The sequence below is a fragment of the Taeniopygia guttata genome, chromosome 27, assembly GCF_048771995.1.
Source record: "Taeniopygia guttata chromosome 27, bTaeGut7.mat, whole genome shotgun sequence".
NCBI lineage: Eukaryota > Metazoa > Chordata > Aves > Passeriformes > Estrildidae > Taeniopygia > Taeniopygia guttata.
The window spans coordinates 4,040,484-4,067,602 of record NC_133052.1 but is presented as its reverse complement, the minus strand read 5'-3'; the positions used below and the strand labels follow the sequence as shown (position 1 = coordinate 4,067,602).

At 47.9% G+C, this 27,119-nt stretch overlaps 1 protein-coding gene across 2 annotated transcripts in view; it reads right to left on the bottom strand.

Annotated features, from left to right (window-relative positions):
* The window catches only part of NSF (N-ethylmaleimide sensitive factor, vesicle fusing ATPase), a 76,399-nt gene that overhangs the window by 46,976 nt on the left and 2,304 nt on the right, over nucleotides 1-27,119 (bottom strand). For both annotated transcript variants that reach the window (XM_030256481.4, XM_030256480.4), the window contains exons 2-7: nucleotides 17,616-17,701; nucleotides 10,186-10,285; nucleotides 7,346-7,385; nucleotides 2,775-2,941; nucleotides 958-1,065; nucleotides 283-358 (exon numbers count right to left, since the gene is read on the bottom strand). In XM_030256481.4, the coding sequence (XP_030112341.1) occupies nucleotides 283-358; nucleotides 958-1,065; nucleotides 2,775-2,941; nucleotides 7,346-7,385; nucleotides 10,186-10,285; nucleotides 17,616-17,701 (577 nt within the window). The remainder of the gene's footprint in view (nucleotides 1-282; nucleotides 359-957; nucleotides 1,066-2,774; nucleotides 2,942-7,345; nucleotides 7,386-10,185; nucleotides 10,286-17,615; nucleotides 17,702-27,119) is intronic.

Sequence of the window (27,119 nt, the reverse complement as noted above, 5' to 3'; positions counted from 1 at the left end):
GACTACACATTTTAAAAAGCTCTCAATTTCCTAATCTCTTCTCTTTTAATTAAATTTAATGAGAGAGCTGTTGGCTTGTTACTGTCCCTGAAAACATCATTCTCTGATGTTTGAAGAGTTAAAATATTTCAAACAGCTGCTGTCTGCTGGATCCACTGGTCCATTTGGCCTTGCTAATCTAAGCCTAGGAGTAAAGACAAACAACCTAGAGGCAATCAAGTCTCCTAGGCCTGAAAAGCAGAAGATCTCAAGCATTATTTCCCTGTGGGTGCAGGAACTCACCAATCAGATTGAGAGAGGAGTTCTCAGCTTTCTCAAAGGCAACTTGGCTGTTTCCAAGAACCAAACCAACCTCAATCTGCAAAGGGAAGGGACATAAATAATTACATTAATTACCATTAGACCCAGCTTCAGACTGCTCCTTTGTTATCTCCAAGCACATCTCAGAAGGCAGGAAAAAGCAGCAAAAGCTCTACTTCAAAAGTCCTTGGGAATAATGAAAAATACCAACCCCTCCTCTAAAACAAACACCACTGAATGGAGAAGCTCGCCAGGTACAACAACCTGGCTGTTAAAGTTACTGGCTCAGTTCAAACCCAACTATTTTATTTCAGCAAGATCCAGCAAGCAAAGGAGAAAATAAAATCATGTTCTTTCTACAGAAGGAAAAATCAAAATTGGACATATCTGGAAGATAAAAAAACCCAAGAGAGGCTGTTTCCATTAATTGGTACTTAAAGACCAAAAGGCTATTCCTGTGTCCTCCCCAGCTCTGCAGTGTAGTGGAGGTTGCACTGAACTGCAAACAATGCTCTCTGTCTCCTCTGACACAGCAGATGAGCCAGATGTGTGACTTCTCCAAAGGCAGGTCACCTAAACTGCTCTTGCTAGCGTGACCTGGTAGGACTTGCAGCTCTGCAGTCCCCAAGGAATGGACAGGAGTTCCTGGCAGCTCACCTTCTGCTTTTTGCTTGTTCCAGATTCCCCTTTGAGAATGCTGGGGTCCATGGCTTCCATGTCCTTCACCAACAGCCCAAAAAGCTTGTCATTAAAGCTGAACACCAGCTGTGGAAAGGGAAAACAAATCTCATTAAAGAAAGCTAAAAATTATTCTGACAAGACTACTAAGATTTGAAGGGAGAGAGGCCTGAACACTAAGTTAACCATGCAGCAGCTCCCCTGGAGGCTCTTCCCTGGAAAGCTCTGGAATGCTGACCATGCTCTTTCCCTGCCCCAATATCAGAGTAACAGACCTAAAGTTGCAGAACATGAAGTCAGCTGGAGAAACTCAAAGAAAAATTCTCCTTCCAAGAAAATCATCTATTCCCCTCCCTTCTCCCCAGCTCAGTGTTCTGTATCATTTGATGACATTTTTCTCTCACTTCAATAATTGGTGCTAGTCATGGAGAACAATTTAGCTCAAAACTTTCAGATCTTTTGCATTTCAGCTTGACAAGGACACTTCAGGAATAGTGCTAATGAGAGACAGAATGAATATAATGGGAGGTAGGGTCCATCCCACAGAAAACCAGGCTGGGTCTGCAGCCTTGCCTTCCTTTCCTTGAGTTTGTATTTCCAACTGGCTTTAAGACTCAGACCCTGCAAGGTGCAAATACCACGAGTGACCAACCTTGACCTGTTTTGAGAACAAGGCAAAGCAGAGGCTATCACACAGGGCTTTGCAGGGGCTGAAGCCCATCTGCTGCAGACCCCTACAGGCTCAGTTACAGGGACATCAGCTTTCCAAGGTCTCCAAGGAAAATACTTCATCCCTGTTTCGCTGCTTAAGTCCATAGAGCAGCAATAAATCATGGAATTCCAGAAAAGTTTGGGCTGGAAAGGACCCTAAAGCTCATCCAGTGCCACCCCTGCCATGGGCAGGGACACCTTCCACCACACCAGGCTGCTCCAAACCCTGTCCAACCTGGCCTTGGACACTTCCAGAATAATAAAATACACTGCTTCACTTGGACACTTCCAGAATAATAAAATACACTGCACTTCAGAGGTGCCACTGAGAATGAATTAAAGCTGGTGCTTGTCTTGATGTTATAGAGAAGGAGACAAAAGTGACTTCCCAAAAGATTCCAGGAGTTGCCATGCTCACATTCAACCAAGCCACAATGCAGAGAGACCCAAACTCTCCCAAGCCCTCTGCCCATGCTCTCAGTGAAAGTCACAATGGTTTTACTTTTCACAAAGACATCCTTCTGATGCCTCGTGAAGGCTGCCCTACAACAGAGACTGGAGAAGCTAAAGTAGGGATTTATTAGGAGGCCTCAATGGATACACCTTGGGCAGCCCACAAGAGCCAGGGCTGCAGCCCAGGTGAACCCAAAATGGTCACAAAATGCCCCACAGGTCACGGGGTCTCTCACTTTTATCAGTTCTGCTCCTTTTGCACATTGGAGTTGATTGTCCAGGTTCAGACCATGCAGTCCCATCATTCTTGTTTTTCTCTCTCCAGCCCACGTTGTTTGTGCTCTTGGGCCTGGGATTTGGATCATTTGTCCTTGGTCCCAGCTGGAGAAGGAATTGTTTTGTCTCCCTGCTCTGTGAACAGAACTCACCATCCCCTAATACGAAGCCCAGACCACACACTAAAGCAGCACAGAAAAATATAAAAGCTGAAACGTGAGGCATCACTTCACACAAAGAACAATTCCTGCCCGCCCCCAGCCTTTGCAGAGCTCTTGGCACCCTCAGGTGGTCCCTCACAGCCCACAGGAGGTGTTTTAGCCCAGTGTAGCCTCAAAGCCCAGAGCACAGCCCACCTGCTGGCCCACGGAGAAGGCCTGGCTGTTGAACTGCTGGATGAACTCTGCAGCCATCTTGTCTGTGTCGTAGGGGTTGGAGTCGATGTTCTTCTTCTGCAGGAAGTCGATCTCGATGGTCATGGTGCCAATGCACTGCTTGGTCTTGTCAAAAGTGTATAAGGAAACTGTAAAAAAAACAAGAAACAGCACATTTAAGAACAGCAAGGTCCCCCCAGTGTATTAATCATGTTTGGCAATACACACATTTCCCTTGAGAATTTCATTTGGTAAAACTGAATATATTATTTCTGACAGAGACCCGTATTTCTCTTAACCCATGTTCAACTACAAGGCAAAAAATACAGTAAAATTGTCACTGAGAGGTCCCATTTTTCACTGAAAATGCCTGCATTGCTCTAAAAACTTTTAATAAACCTTTAAAACAGCTCAAACACCAGAAAGACTCTGGGGGATGAGGACAATGAAAGCAAATCCAGACATGCTATGGTCCCACATGGCTGTATCTCCACCTAAGGGTTTGTACACATCTCCAGGAAGCCCAAAAGCAGCTTTAAGGGTAGCCTTGGCCAAAAGCAGTGACAAGAGGCCATCACTGGCTCTCTGTGGCAACAGGTTGCCAAGCTGTTCTCCAGATGAGGCATCACTGCCCCCCTGATCCCACTGGTACAGCACGTGGGAAACAAGAGGCCACTCAGGCTGGAAAGAGGGAAAGAGGATGGAAAGGAAAGAGCAGCACAACCCACAGCTCCAGGGACACCACCCAGCATGGGCAGGACCTCACAAACAGGCAGGCCCAGCAGCCCAGAAAGCAGGCTGCAGCAGAAGCCAAAGATTCTCCAGAAGACTGAAGAACATTAAAGGTTTGCTTTGAATCTGGAGAACAAAGTCTCCTCTGCTACAGCAGTAAGGATGAAGCAGGAGAAGGGGAATGTGGGAAAGGTGCTTCACTCCATCTGTGATTTCCTGGCCAGCCCTGGGCAGCAGAATGGCTCCAGAACAAACCTGCAGATGCTGAGGTGTGATGGCAAAACAAGCCTCCAGCATGGGCTGCTCCAGGACTTGTGCACGTGAAGGGAACAAGGAGAGGCTGTCTCCTGCTGAAGGTGTGACCAGAACACAGCCACAGCTGTGTGACACAGGTGTGACAGCACACACACCAAACATCTGGCATGGGCCACCCTGGGAGGAGCTGCCAAACACAGATCTTCCAGGAAACAGGGATAAAGATGAAAACACTACTCCTGATCTACTGCACTGAGCTCTTTCAAAAGGGATACAGCAGCAGGGTTATCCCTTTGGTCCTGCAAGCAAACACCAGGAGCTCCTCTCACCTTACAGGTGAAAAGTTTCCTTTTCCTTGCTGAACCTCATGGCTTTGTCAAATAAAAGCTTCTGGAATATCAGTCCCTGGATTTGGCCTGAGGTGTCAGCAGCCCTTATATCCAGGACTGAATGCTGATGGGAACCCCCAGCATGGGACTGCAGCCCACTCAGCAGAGTACAGCACCAGCTCCAAGAGCCTGGAACGTCCCAGAGAGAGGCTGGGAATGCAGCAGGGACCCCCTGGCTCTGGGAAGGCAGCAGGAACCTCCCTGGGGTGGGAAGGCACCTGAGGCAGCCTGCCCTGGCTCCAGCTGGGCATCTCTGCTGGGAGCACAGGAGCTGCTGCAGCTGGAGTGCATGGAAGGCAGGGCAGACACATCCATCAGGGCACTCTGCCTTCCCACCAGGAAAACCACTCACCTGGAAAACCTTTACTGTATCATCAGGGGCTCAGCAGGGCTCATCACTGCTCCACAGAGCTGTGGGCTGCATTTACACTGACATTTAAAACACAGCTTCCACATTATCAGGGGACCAGGACAAAGCACAAGCCCTGGGAAATGGCTGGGTTTGTGAACACTTCTCCCTACCTGCAGAATGCTTTTACAAATCCCTTCCACCCAGCACGGAGTCAGATGACATTTAGTCACTCTGCACAGAATCACTGCATTATTTTTGTTAACAGGCTCCCACGTAGCTGGAAGGTTTACAGCAAAACCCAGGACAAGGACAGTCACAAACTGCTCTAAGAGCTGATCACACAGAATATCACTGCTTCTTCCCCCAAAAGACCTGAGTACTCAAAAGCATTGACCTGTAAGTTGGCACATCAGCAGCAGCCAAACAAGGGTGAGCAACAAATTAATTTATGACTCTTCCCCTGTTATAGGTCCTTCTTCAGTTAGAACAAGACCAGCCAGAAAAAATCACAGATTAATAGAATCATCAAGGTTGGAAAAGGCCTCCAGGATCACTAAGTCCAACCATCAACCCAGCACCAGCACCATGGTCACCACTAAATAATGTCCTCAAGTGCCACATCCACCAGTTCTTCAAATATTTCCAGGAATGGTGATTCCACCACTGTCCTGGGCAGCCTGTTCCAAGTCTTTACAACCCATCCTATGAATAAATTTTCCCTAATATCCAACCTACACCTCCTCTGGCACAACTTGAGCTGTTTCTTTTCATCCTGACCCTTTTCTCCGGGGAGAAGAGACCAAGCTCCTTCCAGGTCACTGTATGGAGCAGAAAGGTCCCCCCCAGCCTTCCTCTCCAGGTTAAAATCCTGGTCTGTGAGACATCCAGAGAGGCAGAGACACCCACTCCAGCCTGTGCCTACAAACACATCAGACTTCACATCCTGATCCTGCACAGGGACCTGCTGAGACCACAGGAGCTGGGAAAACAAACAGCCAGGAGGAGCTTTCCCAGGAGCACCTCACACCCACAGGGTCTGAGGCTGGGAATGAGGGTGTGCATCCATTGCCATCTGTCAGAGCTGGGGTAGGTATCTGCTGTTCTTTGGGCAGTTTTCTTTATCTCTTCCACAGCCAATCCTCCCTCCAGGAGATCTCTGCTGTCCATGGCCACTGAGTGTCCCTGCCTGGCTGAGAAAATTCCATCATCCATGGGGAGATGCTGCGCCCAGGGGAGGAGCTGAGCATTCCTACCTGGATCCAATCTGACCTGGGAACAGCACAGCAGCCTTTGCCCCCTGCATTCCCAGAGGAGCAGCTTTCTTCCCACTGCATTCCCAGAGGAGCAGCTTTCTTCCCCACTGCATTCCCAGAGGAGCAGCTTTCTTCCCCACTGCATTCCCAGAGGAGCAGCTTTCTTCCCCACTGCATTCCCAGAGGAGCAGCTTTCTTCCCCACTGCATTCCCAGAGGAGCAGCTTTCTCCCCACTGCATTCCCAGAGGAGCCCAGGCCCATCTCCCCCAGCCCTGGAGCTCCAGAGGAAAACTCCCCCTTGTGCAGGATCCTGCTCCAGCAGAAGCACAGCTGGCACTGCAGGAGGGCTGAGCCACCCTGGGATGGGGCTGCTGCCACCTCCCTGACCCACAGGCTGCCAGGGCTGCTCTGACTCTGGCAGTGGTTTGTTTTCTTTTTTTGTACTATTGCATTTGTATTTTTAGTTTTCCTAATAAAAAACTGTTATTCCTATTCCCATATCTTTGCCTGAGAGCCCCTTAATTTCAATTTAATTTGGAGGGAGAGGAAATTTTCCATTTCAAGGGAGGCTCCTGCATTCCTTAGCAGACACCTGGCTTTTCAAACCAAGACACACAGCCACAGCACTCCCCAGGCTCAGCCCTCCTCATCCTGACACAGGATGCAGCCACCAGCTCTGCCCAAAGAGGGAATCCCTGGAATCACTGCAAGCTACTCCAGAGGCAAAGCAGTGCAGAGAGCAGGATCCCAGCAAGGCAGAGGAGGAGCTGCCCTCTCCAGGAGCACAGAGGTGACTCCTGATGGTCCAGAGAACAAATGTGATCCATTACCTGGACCTGCTGTAGCAAAGAACATGGAGACACTCCTGTAACAAGCTGCTGCCAGGAGTCTGGTCAGCATTCCAGCAGCTACAGACAGGTTCCACAGCTGCACCTGTGCCTGACAGTGATCCAAAGCACAGGGAATAGTAACACACAGCACAAAGTGACAAAAGAGCTAATTGCTCTCCTCCAAACATTCACCAAGGCTTGGGAGGCTCGAGGAAGACTTGAAATAGGGAAAGAAATTCACCTCAGCCCTTCACAGCCCTTGCTGCTGAATATTCTGGTCAGTTACTGGTGCAAACATCAGTGCTGCTCCCAAAGCTCAGCACTGCAGGGCACACTGCTGCTCCTGGAACTAGAACATCCCACTCATTCCAGTGCTGGTGCCAAGGAATTCCCCAAGGACAAATTGTGTCCTCTGTTAGTGGGAGTGTTCCCCAGAGACCCAGAACAGGCTATCCAGGACATGTTCAATGTTCATATCAACATGTGGACACCGACATCCCACAAAGAGCCAAGCTGAGATACCAGCAGCCATCTGGAGAAACTGCCAAAACAGTCTGCCCAGGTCTGGAAAACATTAAAAGCAGAAAAGCTGCAGAGAGGAGAGCAGCTCCTTCACTAACAAGGGCCTCACATCACCTGGAGAAGGACTGGAGATCTGTGAGTTCCCAATTCAATTTCCCTTCAGGATGTAAACATGAATTCAGCTTTATGAACACGTCCCAATCGCTCTGACTGACTCACCATCGATCTCCTGCCCGATGGAAAGGCCAGCCCATTTTCTCTGAAAAACAAGAGAAAAAGGTCAGAACACCAGCCCTGCAGGACAAACAGCTGCCCTGCAGGACAAACAGCTGTCCCTCAGAACAAACAGCTGCCCTCCCAAAGGCAGCCCCCTCACCCAGAGGATGACGCAGCAGGATCCCCCAGAGAACCTTCAGCAGCAGAAAAAAGGGGTAGAATGGAATATCCCAAAGACCCCCAAATTAACAGGAAACAAGGCAAAATCATTGAATAATCTCTCCAAATACTTCTTGCGACCTCAGAAGGTTGTTCTGTCCAACCTCTTTCAGGTTACTATCTCCTCACCATGCTGGAGGCAGAAGTTGTGGTGCTGGACAGGGCTTATTGTCCTTCTGCTCATTTCCTACCAAAGCCCAAGTTCTGAGCACTCCAGAGGTACCAGAATGGCTGTTACACATCCCATGAGCAGTTTAAAAGCTTGTTCTAATGTGCCCCATGGTGCAGTATTACCTGAACCAAGAGAACCAGTAAGAATGAAACTGTTCACATCTTTTAGGTCCCTTGGAAATTCCTTTAGAGAGGTTTGTGCTGCATGGAACTGCAGAAGCGGGAAATCATTCACAAATTATGTGACACAAAAAAAAATCTGTAACTTTTACAATTCAAACAGGTCTGACTTGATGACTGTAAAAATGTAGTTTTCCCAGTGGCTGCTGCTGTGTTACAGAGGGGCTGAAGTGTGTTCACAGCCCTCATCACAGGCTATGACATGTTCACAACCCTTCAGGTATCAAATAAAGGCACCAGTCACATGTAGGTGTCATTACAAACAGTCTGGGGAGATCACATATGAAAAGCTGTAGTTTATGGTCATTTGTATTTGCCTTTTTGTCTGGGAGAAGGAACACAATAACTTTGCTTACAAAGTGAACATTTCTCCCTTTACACCCTCTCTAACATCCACAGAATACCCTGAGTAAGAAGGGACCCCCAAGGATCATCCACTGCAGCTCCTGGCCCTGCTCAGACCCCCAACAATGCCAGCCTATGCACCCCTATGCTGTCCAAACCCTCCTGGAGCTCTGGCAGCCTTGGGGCTGTGCCCATTCCTTGGGGAGCCTGGGCAGTGCCAGCACCTCTGGGGGAAGATTTGTCAGGATCTTCTCTGTGGCAAGAGATACAGCTCAACCCCCATGCTCACTTGGCTGGTTTCTGCTAAAGGTTTGTCATCACTGTGCATCAATTCATGTTTTAGGCTCTCAGGATACAAAATCTGTCACAGCTTTCAGTGTTAAGAGTCAAGACTACCACAGAATAAAGGTGGTCAAGAACTCCACGTGAATATCCACAGATATTCTAGAGGCCTCAGAGCAGACAGCCCTGAACAGGAGCAGTAAACACACAGAGGGTGTGAGACTGACTGCAACTATCTGAGGCTCTGGGAAATACTGGGAATCTTAAAACTGAAACCCAGGATCAGGAATGCCCCAGTGCTCAGAGGACAGAAACAGCTCTGCTGTGGAGACAGGCTGAGGGAATGGGGCAACCTGGAGGAGGCTCTGGGCGGCCCTTCAATACTTAAAGTGGGCTTAAATCTTTTTAAGGGGACAGACTTTTTAGTAGGGACTGTAGCAAAAGAAAAAGGGGAAGTGTCTTTAAAAGAGGGTGAATTCAGACAGGGTGAAAATGGTTAAACCTTACCCAGAGACGTTCCAGGGAACACTCAAAGTCATACTGGACAACGGCTGTAGACAAACTGGTCTAATGGGAGACGTCCCTGTTCAGACAGCCTTTAAAGGCCCCTTCCAACCCAAACAGCTCTGCAAACATGAAGCATTCACCTCCCAGAAGCTGCAACACTCCCTGCACAGCCCCTTCTCCAAGGGGAGCACCAGGCCTCACCCCTTGGCTCCACAACAACCACTGCAACATACAAAAATCAACCCTAGACCTGAGTGCACTGACTTGAACAGCACAAACATCTCCTGCTGGGCACTGCTGGGCACTTTGGGCATCACAAACCACAGCCAGACGCTGGTGAACATAACATCACATCCCCCACCCCCTCACCGGGACAGACCCAGTTCCAGCAGCACATCAAAAGGCAAAATGTCATTTGGGGGCTTCTAACAAGATGTGCTGAGAAAGAAAAAAAATCTCCTGTGTTTGCAGCACAGAGACTGGGCTCTGGAGCAGTGAGTGGCAGGGAGATATGAAAGCACTGACTCAGAGACAATTGCTGCAGGTTCATGGGATGAGACAGCGTGAGCAGTAAAAAGCGACAAACTTCATTTTTTAATTTAATAGTTAATTACATTCATTATTTATTCTAACCATCATTTAACATCTGATGATGACTTAATTAAGAAAGAGGACACAAAGGGGTCTGGGGTTTTTTTAATGCATTTCATTGCACTTTTAATCTAAAAATACTAACAATGATTAGATGTAGTCAATAAAATTTCCAGCAGGTCTTAAAAATGAAAAACACAGCAAAGAAACCCTTTAAAGTCAAGAGAAAATGGGGAACAATAAAGATTCACAAGGAAGGGCAGATATTGCTTAGGCTTTTCTTTTTCAAATAGTTTCTTTCTGGTGGATTTTTAAAAGGTTAAATTGCACATTTTCCAGTATCTTTATCCCACCATGCACTAAAAATATATCAAAGCAATATAAGCACAGTCACTTTGATTGCAGTATGAGTGTCCTTGAACTTTTGCTGGCAGAAATCAAATTTGCAGTATATATTTATTCCAATTGGAGATTTTTTTCTTCAATCCTAATCCTAAAAGAGATTTTGCTTATTCTGTAGCAGAGTAGGAAGTCCAACCATCCCATACCTGGGGCAAGCTGAAGGCGATGCTGCCAGGGACAACCGAGGGGTGGGTTCTCAGCGTGAAGATGTACTTGTGGTTGGGAGAGGTCTTCACCACAACATGTCTGGAAAAGAGATCAGTATTTTACTTTGATGTGTACCAGGAGGGTTCTGCAATGCTCACAGTGCTGTGAGAGCTCAAAAGAAACACCCAGCTTATCTCTAGGGCTACACTGGAAAACCAAAAGCATTGGAGCCACAGCCCAACACAAAAACGCATCAGGGTGACACAGCCTACCACCCTCATTGGTACAATGTGATCTCAAAGCCCAACTGCAAGACTTTGCACCAAAAATTAATATTTACATCCCCTCCAGTAGCTCTTTACTTCAGGATTGCAGTGTACAAATGAGAGAGAGCCATAACACAACCACAAACACCAAGGCTGCCAGAGCTAAAAATCAACACAGTTTCACATCTCAAGCATTTCACACCAAAGCATCAATATTTTACCCCCACACAAGCACCATCCCCAAAAGTGATGCCAACAAGAAGTAGATACAAAGCCTGTACAGGGATCTGAGTGTACTGTTTAGAAATTTGATAGTAGAAAAAACTGGAGGAACTTCTGTACAAAAAGTAAAATCAGAGGTCTTGGGGCTGTTCCTCCTGGCACAAGTGACCAGCTGATCTTGAACTCAAAACAGCACCTGTGTGGCTGGAAAAACAGCATCAGTGTTGGAAAGTGGCCCTGTGGGAAAGGACCTGGGGGTGCTGATGGACAGCAGCTGAACAGGAGCTGATGTGTGCCCAGGTGGGCAAAAAGGCCCAGGGCACCTGGCCTGTGTCAGAAACAGAACAGGCCCAGGGCAGGGACTGTCCCCTGTGCCAGCCACTGGTGTATCAGAATAAACCAGCAGACTCCATTTTCTTCATGGTGGAAAAAGCTCCCTCTTTATTCACATAACTGGCTTTTACACAGTTTTACAGACCTCGTGGGTGACTCCAACTGGTCAGTATCTTTCTTGTCAATTAGTTTACTGGTTAATAACAAGCTGTTACCCTGTGCTGACTGGTCACTCAAACCCCCAGGGTGTATGTGCAGGAAAAATTGTTTCTAAAAGACAGTTCTCATTTTTCTATCTAACAGTATAAAAACAGTCTGTACAGGTGCTAGCTGGTTTTCACCCAAGAACAGATTGTTATGCTAATGAACTGCTCACACCAGGATTCCTTTCACTTGGGAACTTCCAAAGTGCTAGCTTGACAAGGCCAGCTGCTGATTTTAGGAGAGCAGGCTTGATTTTATGAGGCCTTTCTTTATCATTTTTCTACCTTTCTGCAACACTGGTGAGGCCACACCTCGAGGACCCAGGTCAGTTCTGGCTCCTCCCTGCCAAGAAGATATTGAGGGGCTGGAAAGTGTCCAAGAAATGAAGATGGGGAAGGGTCTGGGGGGGTCTCAGCCTGGGGAGATGGGGGGCTCAGCCTGGACCTTCTCACTCTCCACAAGTCCCTGACAGGAGGGGGCAGCCAGGATGGGAGGGGGATTGGCCTCTGCTCCCAGGGAACAGGGACAGGATGGGAGGAAATGGCCTCAAGATGTGCCAGGGGAGGTTTGGATTGAACATCAGGAAGAACATCATGGAAGGGGCTACTCAGGGAGGTTTGGAGTTCCCAGCCCTGGAGGTGTCCAAGGAACACCTGGATGTGGCACTCAGCACCCTGGGCTGGGGACAAGGTGGGCATTGGGCACAGGTTGGACTCAGTAATCTGGGAGACCTTTTCCTCAATGATGCTGTGATTCCATCCTAGAGCAGTTATAAAACCAGAGCAATACAAGCAGTCAGGAGCAGACACAGCAGCAGCCATGGCATGTGTCTGTCTGTCACACGCAGAATTGAAGCTGTCAGCAACAAAGATACTCAAAAGCTGCTTCTAGCTCTCCTCAGACTATGCCTGATAGCTCTTATCATGCGACAGCTTGCTGGTGTGACAAAACAAAACCAAAGGAGGCTGGGATTTGTGTGCTCTGGCAGCAGGGTGATGGTGGAATCAGGGCTCACCTCGTCTTCCTCTCACAGCTGCTGGCACTGTGAGCACCCTTGGGTACACAAGGCAGCGGTTCCATGGGATTTTACCCCTCACCAACCCCAGGGTCAGGAAGGGTAGGATGAGCTGTGCTCCTGGCCCTCCTCCCTCCCTGCAACCCATGTTTGCCATGCACTTATGCTCCCTGCACTTCCATTTGCACATGCCCAGCCAGTCCAGCACCATGCAAGTGAGGAGCTGCACTGGCTCCATCCTGTGTGCAGAACAGCTCCAGCCACACCACAGGAATGCCCTTGGAGACAAGAGGACAAACCAGGAGCCATGGCAGCCCAAACCAGGAGCCAGGGCCAGCTGTCACCTGCAGACCCCACCCAGACACTGCTGGCACTCGGTGGCCTGGCAGGGTCAAAAACATTTTCAACACACCAAAGTGACAACAGAGCTCCCAGCTCAGGCAGACACTGAGCTGAGTCCTCACTGGTTCTGACCCAAAATCACCCATCAGCTGCCAGAACACCCTTCCCTTCCCTCCTCCTCCTGCCCCAGGCATAAATCCAGGAACCTGGTGTAGGTGGTGAAGTTCCATACAAATGTTACAGGGGAGAACACGGCATTAATTGGTGCTGCACAGCAGCCAGGGAAGATTTATGAAGTTTGGAAGACAGCAGATGTCACTCCTGCCTTCACGTAGGAGGATCCAAGGAATTACAGGCTGGTCAGCCTCACCTTACTCCCTAGGGAAGTGATGGAGCAACTAATCCAGGAAGCCAACTAGATTAAAGCACAAGAAAGTGTGCTGGGAGTCACTCTGAGCATGGATTTAGGAATGGTCAGCATGAATTTGCAAAAGAAAATCCATCCTGACCAGCACAACAGCCTTCTCCAAGGAAACGGTGAGCTCTGGGCTGAAGGGGGAGCTGGATTTATCCCAACACTGGCAAACTTTCCACACTGCCTGGCACAACCACCCTCAGACCCTGCTGTGATGCAGACTGGGCAGGGAGACAGGCTGGAGAATGAACTGCTGCCAACAGCATCAAATCCACTGCAGGTCACTGGGATCTGCAAATCCACTGCAAGTCACTGGGATCTGCAAATCCAGCTGCAGGTCACTGGGATCTGCAAATCCACTGCAGGTCACTGGGATCTGCAAATCCAGCTGCAAGTCACTGGGATCTGCAAATCCACTGCAAGTCACTGGGATCTGCAAATCCACTGCAGGCTACTGGGATCTGCAAATCCACTGCAGGTCACTGGGATCTGCAAATCCACTGCAAGTCACTGGGATCTGCAAATCCACTGCAAGTCACTGGGATCTGCAAATCCACTGCAGGCTACTGGGATCTGCAAATCCACTGCAGGTCACTGGGATCTGCAAATCCACTGCAGGTCACTGGGATCTGCAAATCCAGCTGCAAGTCACTGGGATCTGCAAATCCACTGCAGGTCACTGGGATCTGCAAATCCAGCTGCAAGTCACTGGGATCTGCAAATCCACTGCAGGTCACTGGGATCTGCAAATCCAGCTGCAGGTCACTGGGATCTGCAAATCCACTGCAGGAGGTCACCCTAGGAGTCCACATCAGGCCATAATTATTTAATCCCTTCCTTCTGAGCAGCTGAAGGGACAGAGCTCCTCAGCCAGCCCACAGGGGACACACCTGGGTGTGCTGCTGCTCAGAGGGACCTCTACAGATCCCAATAAAGCTCAATAAGGGAAAATGCAAAGTCCTCCACCTGGGGGGAACAATCCCATGCACTAGTACAGGCTGGGTCAACTGGGGGCCAAGAAGTGCTGGGAACCAGGTGGACAATGAGCTCAATGGGAGCCAGCAACACATCCCTGCAGCACATGTGGGTAAGATCCCCTCGGGGTGCATTAGCTAGAACAGGCTGCACAGGCACAGGTGCCCAGGGGATCTCTGGAAGTGTCCAAAGCCAGGCTGGACAGGGCTTGGAGCACCCTGGGACACTGGAAGGTGTCCCTGCCCATGGCAGGGGCTGGAAGTGAATGATCTTCAAGGTCTCCTTGCAGCCCATTGAGTTATTCCAGGATTAGGGAGAGCACCAGCAGCAGGAACAGGCAGTGATCCCCTCTGGATGGAACAGTGCTACAAGGACAGCTCATTCAAACTGAGCAGTGGGTAAGGCAGAGAATATCCAGGAGGCCAGGACTGAAAGCAGGAGTTTTCCAGCACAGTATCACCCTGAGTAATCCAACTTAGTATCAACACACAACCAACTGGAAAAGAAGGTGAGACACTGCAGAGTGTGAGAGAAACACACCCGGAGGCAACAAACAAGTTCCAGCTACAATTCAGAATATCACAAAGTGCACATGATGACAACTAACACCTGATTGGAAGCAGCTCATGACACAGGAAAAGACCCAAAATTAAAGCTTTTTAAAGCCCCAAATGGGTCCTGAGCAGTGCACAGAACAGTGACTTCAACACATAGAGATTCAGCATCTATGCAGGAAGAAGCAAACTCCATCACTGCTGGGCTTCACTTCAAAAACCCAAAATGCAAGAAAATTACAATACCTGGTAAAAATTTTGTGGAGGAGTATCCACAAAGATTTGATACCAATTACTAAGCCGGGACATTTCATTCACCAGAAACATCTCCAGCAAAGCAGAAAGACAGCCGAGCTTGGCAACAGAAAAATAGATGTCAAGAAGAAAAAAACAAAGAGAAAAAATGGGGAAAAAATCAGCTTTCTGAAAGAAAATACTGGGAAAGGTCAAATCCTGACAGGTTCTGTGAGAAAAATCTGCATAAGGCACAGGAACAACCACGCTTCTTCCCAAAGACAGCAGGAACAGGCAGCTTCCAACAAGCTGTAAGCAACCTAAGTACTACAAATGCCCAAAATAAGGCAACAGCAGAAAAACCAATTGCATTTTCCTACACTGATGTTCACCAGGAAGGAGCTCAGAGAGCTCATGGAGACACAGGGGGAAAATCTCAAACTCATTAAAAGCTTCTGGTTATACACCAACAAAAGGAACAACAAATCACCAGGGCCAGACAGCTCCCAGAGCTCTCCCAGAAGGAACTGCTGCTCTATTCCATGTGTAAATCCTCGCCTGCAACTGTAAGATCCAACCCATGTGCTGCCAGCTCTTAGGAAGGGCTCCAGGAAACTGGGCCCAGGAAACTGCTGGGAAATTTGCTGGCCAGGCTGAGCAAACCAAGAGAAACTCCAGCAGACATGAATTAACCTGTGAGTGCATCAGATTTTCTGTTGCTGAAGCACGAGCAGGGCTCCTGTGAGGGAGGGGATGACTCAGGTATCCATGTGGAGGTGCCAGCAGGATCTCATCCCATGCAGTGCATGTTTGGAAACCCAGAGCAATCATTCAGCAAGGGCTGCTCAGAAAACTAAACTGGCCTGGGAGGGTTGGGCTTCCCATGTGAAAGGGAACGAGCAGTTCTTAACATGAACAAAAACCTGCCACTGAGACAGCCTGCCCTGACTGCTGTCCCCTCACAGCCTGGCTGTGTTCAGAACTGGTTTCTCTCTCCAAACTACACCAAGAGTCCTCAAGGCAGAAGCAGGACACAGGGTGAAGATGGTGCCACTCCCCAAACCATTACACACCACACACTGGGACCACACAGTGCATGGCCTGGTGTGAACTCTGAGCACTGACTCATCCCTGCCCAGCTCACAGGGTGCAGGAAGCAAAGCATGAGAAGATGATCAGCAGCACCCTGGGGTTAAACCATCTCCTTGATCCAAGGGCAAACTCCAGCTCTACACCCCCAGCAGCAAACACAGCAGAGAGCTTGTGGAGGTATCACCAAAAACACTCCTGAGTAGGCAGTGTGGTGAGGGACCCAAGCCAGGGGTGCTGCTGGTGGAGCTGCAGCAGGGCTGGCCCCAGGGAGCTGCAGCAGGGCTGGTCCCAGGGAGCTGCAATGCAGCTCCAGCCCCAGCACTGCCAACACCAGGAGCTGCCCATGCTCCCTCTGACACCGCAGCCATCTGCAGCATCTGCTCCCAACCAAACCCACTGCTGCTAGAAATAAACAGCTCCCAGGGGCACAGGAACAGCCAGAGCCACATCCAGTCTGCTGAGCCATCACATCCCGGGGCACTGCCTCCTGCATGCTGCCCCAAATGCCAGGAGAGAGCGTTCTGGAAGCCAAAGGAACACAGCCGGCTGCAGGGCTGGCAGCTGGGTCCCTGCAGCACATCCACACTGGAGGAAATTAAAGTTTTCATAATGCATGAGGTACAATGCTCAGTTCAGGTATTTTTGTAACTCAATTATGCTGAAAAAAAAATCAACCTGGGGAAAACCATACTTTGAAAAAAGACCAGAACACTTTTCTGCCAAAACAGATACTTTTGCCTGCTTCTGACTCAAAAAGTTCTGCTGGTTTAGGGGGTGGTTTTGTTTGGTTTTTGCATTTTGTATTCCATGAAATCACAGTTCAGTTCATCACTCCAGAGCCATGACAGGTGCCAGGGCAGCAGAGCTGGCTGACAGCACGGACAGGCTGAACACATTCCTGCATTCCTGCAGCTCAGCACTGCTGTGTTCTCCAGCCTTAGCAGCGCTGACCTGGGGCAGCTATTTTATATAAAGGTGGGCATATCATTCAGTATTTCCTTTAACATTTTTCCCATTTTTCAAACCCTTCTGCCTTGTGTTGCACGTGATATTCCCTTTCAGCTGAAATTTATGACTTCTGTCTATAACCTACATACTAAAATCTGTCAGAGCTTCCCTAAAGCTGCAGCAAAGCAAAGAATCTGACTATGTGAATTGGCTTCTTGTAACACAAAACCTTTCTGTGTGGGCTGAGCTGAACAATGCAGGTGTTTTCCACCTAACAGAAGTAAACCCCAGAGTTGGGTTCCATCAGCCACCCCAAAACTGCAATTAAAGAATCCAGGTTGTTGTGCCCACACTCTGGCTGCTTCTCCCGTTTTTGTGCATGAAAACCCTGAGAACAGGAGTTCTCCTGGCTCTGCTCAGCACTCCCAAACGATGTGAAAGTGAGAAGATGCCCCAAGTAACACAATAAAATAATAAAAACATTTTTGAAATAGTTCAAATATTCTCACTATGTAGCAGGAGCAACAACAAAACCAAAACAAACAAAAATTACCACAAGAAGTACTTCATTAAAATAATGATTCTATTAGTTAAGCAGATGCATTTCCCAAGAAAGAAATCATTTAGAGAAACAGCCACCCTTTTTCCAGCATCTCCCATTTCCAGAAAGAGCCACATTGAAAGTTCTGCTCTCTAAGGACACACAAGTTTTGTGAATCAAACTGCTGTGTTCACCTTCCCAAACATGAAATGTCATTCCCCCTCCACACAAATTTTGAAAACAATTCCTTTTTGGTTAAAAGCTGAAAGAGCAACAGTGCACACTTACTGCCCAGACTGGAAGTCCTTCTCGTTCACCACAGCACAGTTGGTTAAGGACAGCTCATCAGTGGGACACCTCGCTGCTTGCATAGGCTACAAGAGAAGGGTGCAAAAAATGTCAAATAAAATTCTGTTTTTCCTTTACCAAGCCAAGCCTCAAGACTTCTGCAAAAGCACAAAGCACAAAACAGGTCTCTTGAGTCCTGGCACACTCTCAGAGCCCACTGGTATCAACAAGCTCCTCTTCCAGGTTCCTCCAAACATTTCCACATGTCACAGGTATTTGTATCCCAAAGCTCTGCATTTTGGGACTACTATGTACTTTGTATTTTCTACCTTACCCACACAAATACTTTGAAATTACCTGGGAGAAAGCCTGCAAGGCAAACACTGTTAGCTTGCAAGTGAACCCTGACACTTGTGAAGCTTCCCCCAGTGCTGGCACAAGGCAGAAGGTAACCAGCATTCCCTGGAAGGTGTTTTTTGCACAATGTCAGGGCACTGGGATCTTCTGGAAGCTGCTAAAGAAAAGCAGCCTGGGCCAGAGCAGCTCCCCTACAACCCCATCTCATAGTGCTGGGCTGGGTCACAGAGCCCATGTGAGGAGGAAGGGAGGGATAAAGATGTGACCTTCCCTCTTCCCTGAACATAACTCAGAAAATTGGAATTTCAGCATCCATTCTCCATAAATCCCTTCGCCCAGTGCAGTACAGGGCAGCACTGAGAGTCCACAGGAAGGTTTAACCTGAGCCAGCTGCTATCCAATCCCACAATCCCTTTGTATCACTTCTAAAAGGAAATGTCACATGTGAATATTTTCCACTCTATAGGAAACATCCCAGATCCGCAACACACTGAAGAAAATCAGGTAAAATAGTTAATTCCAGCCTATAAATATGAAAAAAAATTACTGCAACAAATTTTGTGGGGGAGTCCTCCCCCTCTTTTTATTCTCTAATGTCAGAGGACCAATCCCTTTTCAGGAGTATCTGCTCATTTTTGTCCCTTCCACTGTTACTCATCAATCAGAAATTAAAAACTGAAATAGCAGCACTCCCAGCCCAAGCTGCCCATCCCCATCATGAGGCAGGATGGAGCATGGGGAACAGCAGAGGGACCTCAGCCCCATCCTACACCCTCACCCCTGCAGAATTATACCACGAAACAATGGCTGAACAATGAAAATTGTGATCAAAACGCCTCCAGAAGTGGAGAAAGGGATGGAAAAGGCAGGATGTTTCCATTATAGCTATGGACTGCAGAAATTTCATTTGGGGAAAAGCTAAACTTGCCCCCCAGGGTATCATTTTTGAGAATCAAAGCACAGCTACCTCTGTCAGATACAAATTTGCAGGCAGCGCAACAAAATCTATTTGACAGCGTCAACCTATTGCTAAAAGTAATTCAGGAGGGATTTTCCTTTAAAATACCCTTAAATCCCAGCAGCAAGCACGGGAATCACACTGATCCCAACACACACATCTAAATCATTTCCCAGGAGTTACTGCCCTGCTCAGCCTTCCTCCCCCAGCCCCTCTGGGACAAGAATCAGAGAAATTCCCCCCCCTCAGTGTAGCCCACAGCCAGCCTACTCTAAAGTTCAGATCAACTTTTATGGCACAACATGATTTATTTCAAGTACTTGCTATTTAGAAAAGGATCAACTCATTACTTTTACTAAATAATGCTCAATTGCCCTTGACATATGTGACAACCAAAAAATATTCCATTTTTGTTCAAGACCTGAAGCAGGTTTATCTATCTGAATGCTGAGTGTAATAAAAGACTCAAATGTTCTTGTAATAAAATATATGACATCAGTGGATTTATGAGATACACAGCCTGTCTGCTGAGGCCCCTTGGCTTGGGGCACTTCACAGCAAACATTCACCATTTTATCACTTCTGCTCCCATCTGCAGGGCACAGTTCTGTGAAGGACATGCCCTGATAAAACGCATTACAGGGGATATTTCTGGAGAAAAGTGGATACGGAGCTCCTGGATTAAACCTTTTTACAGCACTAGTCCTCAAGTGCATTTTTAATCCTTGTGACAAACTGCTTCCTACACGCAGTGAGAAGCTGCATTCCCGCTGCACTGGGAACACAGAGCTTCAGGAAATGCAGGAATTTTATTGCAAGGAGTGCATTGCAAAGCCAGCAACAACTGCAAGCTCTGCAGCAGCAGCAGAGGCCGTGCCAAGCACCCAGAGCCCGGCTCATCCTCCTCCCGGGGTGTGGCAGGAGCCCATTTCTCCCTGGCTATGACCAACACCTCAGGCAGCACCTCTGCTCCCAGCCCTCCCCTACACACCCTCCTCAAGCTCCAAGATTTTGCAAATCTTCAGAAGGTTATCTATATTCTCAAAAGGTTTTAACATCACAGAGCTGCAAGACGGGGTCTTGCTCCCAGGCATGGATTTCCACAAGGTGCAAGGGACAGCTTGAGGTAATATGGTCATGAAGAGGTGACAAACTGGAAATCACCCAGGCAGGAAGGAGGACCGTGCTGTTGTGGGGAGCTGCAGGGGCTCCCTCTTAGCTGGCCTCCCCACAGAGCTCACATCCCAGAGCTGCTGCTTCCAGGGATGGATCCTTGTCTCTGTCAAGCAGCTGAGCTGTCACAGCCAGGACCCAGGCACAGGCTGCTCCTGAGGAAGCTTTCCTGGCATAAACGCAGCACTCCAGGGCTGGAACACACGGCTGGCATATGCCAGTGGTGCTGCTGTCAGGAACACTTTCAGCTCTTGCACTTTGGGTTCCAGCTTCCCAAGACAGCAGCACAAGGACTCCCAGAACCTGCCCCTCTCCCCTCTCTGCCATCCCACTGCCAGCACCAACACACCACATCAGGGCACAGGGGCAGGAAAATCCTTGTGAGCATTCCTAGAAATCTCAAAGTAGATTTACACAAACTAATTTTAAGCAAACTGGCAGGTTACTGCTGGCAAGGAGGCAAGACAGCTCTAACAAACCAGAGAGCAAGCTCCTGCAGGTGACAGCAGATGATGCCTGCTGCAGTCACCCCCTGGCACTGCCAGGCTGGAGGTGACCCACACACCCTCACTGGCTGCTGTTACACCCACATCCACAGGGTAGATAGATATGGCTTAAAGAAGGTAAATTAGGGTTAAATTAGGCAAAAGAATCTCCCCAATATCTCTTCTGCAAAGAGGAGACTCCAAGGACAGCACAGTCCTAAGGAGGCGACTGCACACTGCTAAAGCATTCCCAGCATCCATCATCCTGCTATTAAACCCAGGCCTGTGCAGAGACCTGTTCCAGCATTCCTTCTGTTTGCCAAGAGGAAAACAAGGCCATGTGATGCACTGATAAATCTCACTCTGAGAGACAAACGTGAAGGACCCCACCTCTGGGTTTGTGACAAAGCAGTAAGGAGGCTTAATGACGCTGGCATATTTCATTTTTACAAAGAAAAGTTGCCCTGAAGAACAAACAGCTACATAATAGAAACAATCACCGTAACATCTGATCTTTAAGAGATTCATTTTTTTCCAAAGCTGCAAGGACTCATTTTTCTCCACAGAAAATACAAAACTCACATGTTCACAAAACCACAGAATAGCTGGGGTTGGAAGGGCCCTCTGGAGATCAATCAGTCCAAACCCCTGCCAAAGCCCAGAAAGTGGTGCTGCTATTTGGATATTCTCACACATACATAAACCAGACCTTTTGTGTTTTGTCAATTCACTTCTTGAGAATCATTAAGGCTGATGGCAGAGGAAGCCAAGGAAAAACATGTTTCTCCCCACAGAGATAAGGTGGTGGAAGTTACTGAAGAGCACTGCTGACAGCTGGTACTGAGAAGAGCTGAAACATTAAGTGCTAAGGCAAAGATGCTCCTCATCCAAGACAACTGAACTCATTTCATTTCCTAATGCTGAGCAAGAGATTATGAAACAGCCTCTAAAGCTGAGGCAGGCTTGGTTCTGTGCCCTGTTCTCACATGGTTTGTACAAGACAAACATTGCTCAAATACTGTATGTTCAAAAATCTCCACGGTGTAAAACAGACACAGATACACATCCCATGTATACGCAGGTGCTCAGAGATGGAATTTCTGGCACAGAAATGCTGGCAGAGGAGTGTTAGGAAATGTGACAACTCTGGGTACCAGACATTTCCATTTGCCCAGCAGAGCCCACTGCCAGCTGCATTGAGATAGGGATCCCTGCTCCAAAAAGCACACAAGCTTTCCTGTAGCAGCTGCTGGGCGCCAAAGTCTCTCTGAGCCCAGAGACTCATCACCCAAAGAGGGCAGAGAGGTGTAATACACCTGCAGAGGTGCAATACACCTGCAGAGGTGCAATTCCTGGTGAGCAGTGCAGTCCACACTCTCTAGAGCCCCAGCAGAGGTGCCTCTGTGGGCTGCATGAAACCACAGCTGACTCCAAATCAAACACTCACTCACCACCACGGGGCTGCCAATAAAATGAAGTTTGAATGCTGACAGGAAGAATTATGATGTCAAAGGAGCTCTGAAGATAAACAGGGAACTGACATGATGAATCACAGATCCTACACATTATCCAGGAGTATGCTCCTGACAGGAAACACACGCACAAAGCTCTGCCTGCATCTCTAGATGCCAGGGACACCAGGAGCCGAGGTGGACATCACACCTGGACACACACAGGGCACAAGCAGCAGCTGCAGCAGGAGGATGAGCTGCAGAGCTGGCTCAGCACCAATCAAGCTCCCAGCACAGGGAAGCCCAAGGACTGTGCTGCTCTCTACACCCACCACGGAGCTGAGCACAAGAAATGGCCATAAAACAGCAACACCAGCACAGCTCCTGGCTGCCAGGTAAGAGTGGGTTCCTGACCTGGAGGGGAAGTTGGCTCTGGGACAGGGGGAAACAGCAAAGCCAAAACCAAGGCTCCTCTAAAGAACAATTCTGTAATATTCATAAAAGGAATGACAAAATGCTATCACCATCAGGGACCAGGCTCAGGAACAAAAGCTGTCCTAAATGCTGTGGTTCTAAATTTTTTTTTTTTTTTTTAATTAACTAAGGAAGTTTATTAGCTTGCAGAGGGTTTTTCTGGACATGTCAAAAAATACTGAATAAAGCTTCCATATTTCTGCAGCCCCAAGAGGAGATCAATCTACAAGGAACTTTTTGGACCAGCAGCCTGGCCAGACAGGCCCTTCCAGACCTGCAGTGGTTGTGCTGGCAGGATAAGCTGCTGTCCCTGGAACACACAGCCCTGACTCCCTGCACAGGCCTGGCCATTCCACCTGCTCCCCATGACCTCTACGTGTTTGCTGGAAGCTTTTATTCTCTTCAGGAAGGAGCTGCATTCTCTCTTGACAACAAACTCAGAAATACCAATTTTCTTCTCTTAATAAGGGGAATGCATTGGGAAGCTAAAATCTCAGAGGTAATATTCAAATTTTTGACAAAGGCAGCCTCAGCACAGCGTCCAGAGATGCCTGCATGAGATGGATCCCTCCTGATCCCTCCTTCCCGAGCCAGTCCCACACCGTGAATCACCTCCAGTGATCATGCTGCACCACAGAAACCCCAACAGCTGCGAGGAGGAGAGAGGGAAGAGCTCCCATCAGCACCTCCTGCATCAGCCAGGGCTGGAAATGGGACAGGGAATGCTCCCCCTGCATTGTCTGCCCGTGGCAGGGGTAACCTCCCTGCCTGCCAAGAGCTCTCCCCCAGGACAGATGGGCCACAGGACACAGGGAAGTTTTAGCTTTCTTATTTTTCAGATTCTGTACTGCATTAGTATATAACTCTGAACTTCATATAAAGTGTTAGCAAGTTCACAGTTTAGTTAGACATAACAAGCCTTTTCCAGCCCAAGAAGGCCCAAAAAGTACAAACAACAGTGAACTGAGGAGAGCAAACTGGGAGGATGGGCCTTCATAACCTGAAGCTGTAATTGGACAATTAACAACAATACGTACATTGACCAAAACTAAGAAAAGTGTGAAAACTCCTGACCTTGTGTCCATCTTGGGTGGAGCCAGGGCAGACTCTTGCACTGCCCAAGGTGGATCCTTTGAAGGCCTTCTTTATTCCTTTAACATAGCCTAGCCTCTGTTCCAGGGAGCTTCTCAAGGCAACAACCAGACACTCTTCACTGGGCACTCTTTTCCAAGCAATCAGCACAGTTCCCAGTTTCTCTCTGTGCTGTGGGCCTGAATCTAGAAATTACTGCCTGTCCTGGCACCCCAGAGCCACTTTATCAGGGCAGAAGGGCCTCTCCCACAATTAAAGAATACTGGGTTTTACTGCTGCTTCCCTTTGTTTGCAAAGTTCAAGTGAACTCAGGTCTGCAGCTCTGTCACTCCAACGTTGTTTCCCTGCAGTTACAAGGTGTTCACAGCTTTAGGAATCCAGCTCTGCTATTTCCAGCTTTTGTCAACATCATGAGAAAGGCAATTTACAGTCCCAAGAACAGAGTTCCAAGGGTTTGCCTGATCCAACAGAGCAGAAGAAACAAGAGTGCTAAAGGAGAGCTTCTCCAAGCAGAGCACCTACAGTGGAATCACACAGGTTGCTCTGCCCAGAGATGTCCTTCTCCAGATCAGCTCTCCACAATATAATCAGTGATTTTAGGAAATACACCTGTACCTGCTGCGCCACAGAGCCAGGGAGCTGCTCTGACAGCTCAGCAGAACAGCAGCTCCACCTTCCTATTAAGCAATAATGACCCAGGATATGTGCATTTTAATTAACACATCCATTTTTTGAGTGGATGTTGCTTCACATTCCTTTCTCAAGCTAGGATGATCAACAATTTAATTACAGGGAATTGTTGCTTGTTGCACTGCATCTAAACATCTTTTAAAAATGCCAAAGGAATGAACCAGCACCCCACCAGAGTAAGTTGAGGGCCTAGGATGCAGGTCACAGGATTTTGCCACATGAGCAGTGAGGACACCTCACAGATGCAAATTTCATTCCATTTATTTAAAAAAAAGTTACCCAATGGCAACAGGGACAATGTGAATAAATGTTAATGTTAAAAATATCTCCCTTGGAATTTGCCCTGTGAAAGCCCAGGATGCTGCTGTCCCAGCACTGGCACTGAACTCCCCACACCCCTGAGGTACCAAACACCACACAGCCACCAGCAGCTTAAGATGCAGCAGCTTGCAAGTATTGCTCTATTTTTTACAGCAAGAGCACATGACACAACTCCAGGGCATCAATTACTCCAGATTTTTTGATAGAAGGTCATTGCTTTAGTGCATCCCAGGAGACAGGTGAAATGTGTTAAATCTTTTCATACTTCAAACCTTTGACCTCCCTGAGGGCAAGGATCTGCCAGCACAGGAAGGAGCAGAGCAGCAGGGCAGCAGTGCCTGAGGAACTGCACACCCAGCCTTGCTTTATGAGCAGCAGCACAATCAGCTGGCTCAGACACAGCTCCAGGGCACTGCAACAGCTCCGTTAATTTTAGCAACTGCGTTTCTTGTTTGGCTTTTTCTGTTCAGAGACCTTCTCCAACACAGCTCTCCAATTCCTGGGGGTCTGAAAACCTTCTGGAGATGGTCAACACAGGTGTTTCATCACAAAACCCTGGTCTCTGCCACAGAACCCCCCTGATGTGAGACAGCATCCTGAACACATCATGCAGAGCCCCCAGGCTGAACCTCATCCTTCCAAAAGCCACTGCAGTTCCCAAGATCTCTGTCCCACTGCTCAGGGGTGTCACTGCACCAGCTCTCCCTAAAGCCCGTCCCCTCCTGCACTTGTGAGGGCACCTGAACGTGTCCAAGACCATTCCATGACATGGGGAGAGACATTTTAGTTGTTTTCATGTAAAAAAACCAAAAAGCATCAATGGTAATTTCATTGCACTGAAACTACGTCATGCCTGGTGGGTAATTCAGCAAAACATAAGTGCCACTACTGTCTAGCAACTGCTTTTCTGTGGACTCAAGCAGATCTGCTTTTATGCCAGAACTTCTTCCAAATTCAGTCAGGGTTTATCCTGAACCCCAGGGTCTTCTTCTGAATGATCTCTGTGGTCTGAGGCAAAGAACCCAGAACAGGAGAGGGAAAGAGAAGCTCTTGCTGTGCTCTGGGAAAAAAAAAATAAATATAAAGATTCTCAGACTTTTTTAAAAAAACTTTGTCCTACTAAAAAAAATTATGACCTAAGTTTAATTATTCTGGCAGGTCCACATAATAGAAGAGGTGTGACACATCAGCACCCCAAAAACTGGAGATGGAGAGGCAGCAGTGACATCTCCCTTTGGCAGTGACTCTTTAAGCACAAGCTCAGGACACACTGCTTCTGCAACACTGAGCCAAGCAACAAATTAATCGAAGATGACAGGGCCAGATATGCCAACAAACATTCACATAGTCTTCAGAATTTTATTCTAAAAAATTTTAGAGTTTTTAACAAATTATGTGACTTTATTTTAAATAATTCAGCAAGGTAGAAATCCTGAAAGCAGGCTACAGGTTGATGATTTAATGAGAGAGTTATGAGGTTGCAAAAGTGATCACAGAAACAGAGATTCAGATAAGAGTTTTCTCTCATTTCCCTGAAACATTGCTAAAAACCCATTTCTTCATATTATACACCAGGAAATACTAAAAAAAACTAAGTGACGATAGCAGGAACAGTACCAGGCTGCAAGAAGGAGCTAAGTTGATTCATAAACCCTTCTTTAGTTGCCTGACAACCCCTGCATCTCTGAAGGCTGATTCCATATGTTACCAGAAATCACCTTACAGCTTTAACCCATAAACATAAAGCCCATCCCCCATTATTCCAAAGTCCCAAGCCATTTCTAACCCTCCACAAAGGGAATCTCTTCTTGAGGAGCCAACAGTGCAGAGTCTGCTCTCACTGGGCTAAAGGCAGCACTGCCCCAAAGGAGCCCCAAACAGCAGAGGAACAAAAATGAGTGTGTTACACCAGGGACACCCCCTAAAACAGCCATTATTTCTAACCACAAACTGCTGCACAAGCTCAGCTACAAGAGGTCCACAACCAGCTACAGACACAGCAGCTTCCCACCATTCCCTCTCCTGCAGGTGCCTCGCTGCTCTGCCTGCCTGCCTAATGATCCCCATGCAGAGATGCAGAATAAATTATTACAGAAACAGCCATTATTTCTAATCATCATAAACTGTTTTTCCTGTAAACTTCAATCACTGCTAATCACCATCTCTTCCTTGCTGTGGAGAGATCCAGTGCAATTAGGGGAGCAGAATAACACACCTGAAACAGCATCACACAATTAACCAGACTTGGCTTATCATTCACCTGAATTATTCAAAATGTTACTAGAAGTTTAAATATTTTGTCTCTCTCATACATCAGGACAGCCATTCATTTCTCCCTGTGAGAATGTACTGCACAAATCAAATCACACCAGTCCAGTAAAAGAGAATAAGCTCTAAATGGCATTGCAGAACAGATTTGCAGGGCAGGAGGCGTCACTGAAGCTCCTCTTCCCATCTGCAGGTTGAAGCACCTGTTAAAAATGCTGACAACAGAACAGCACCT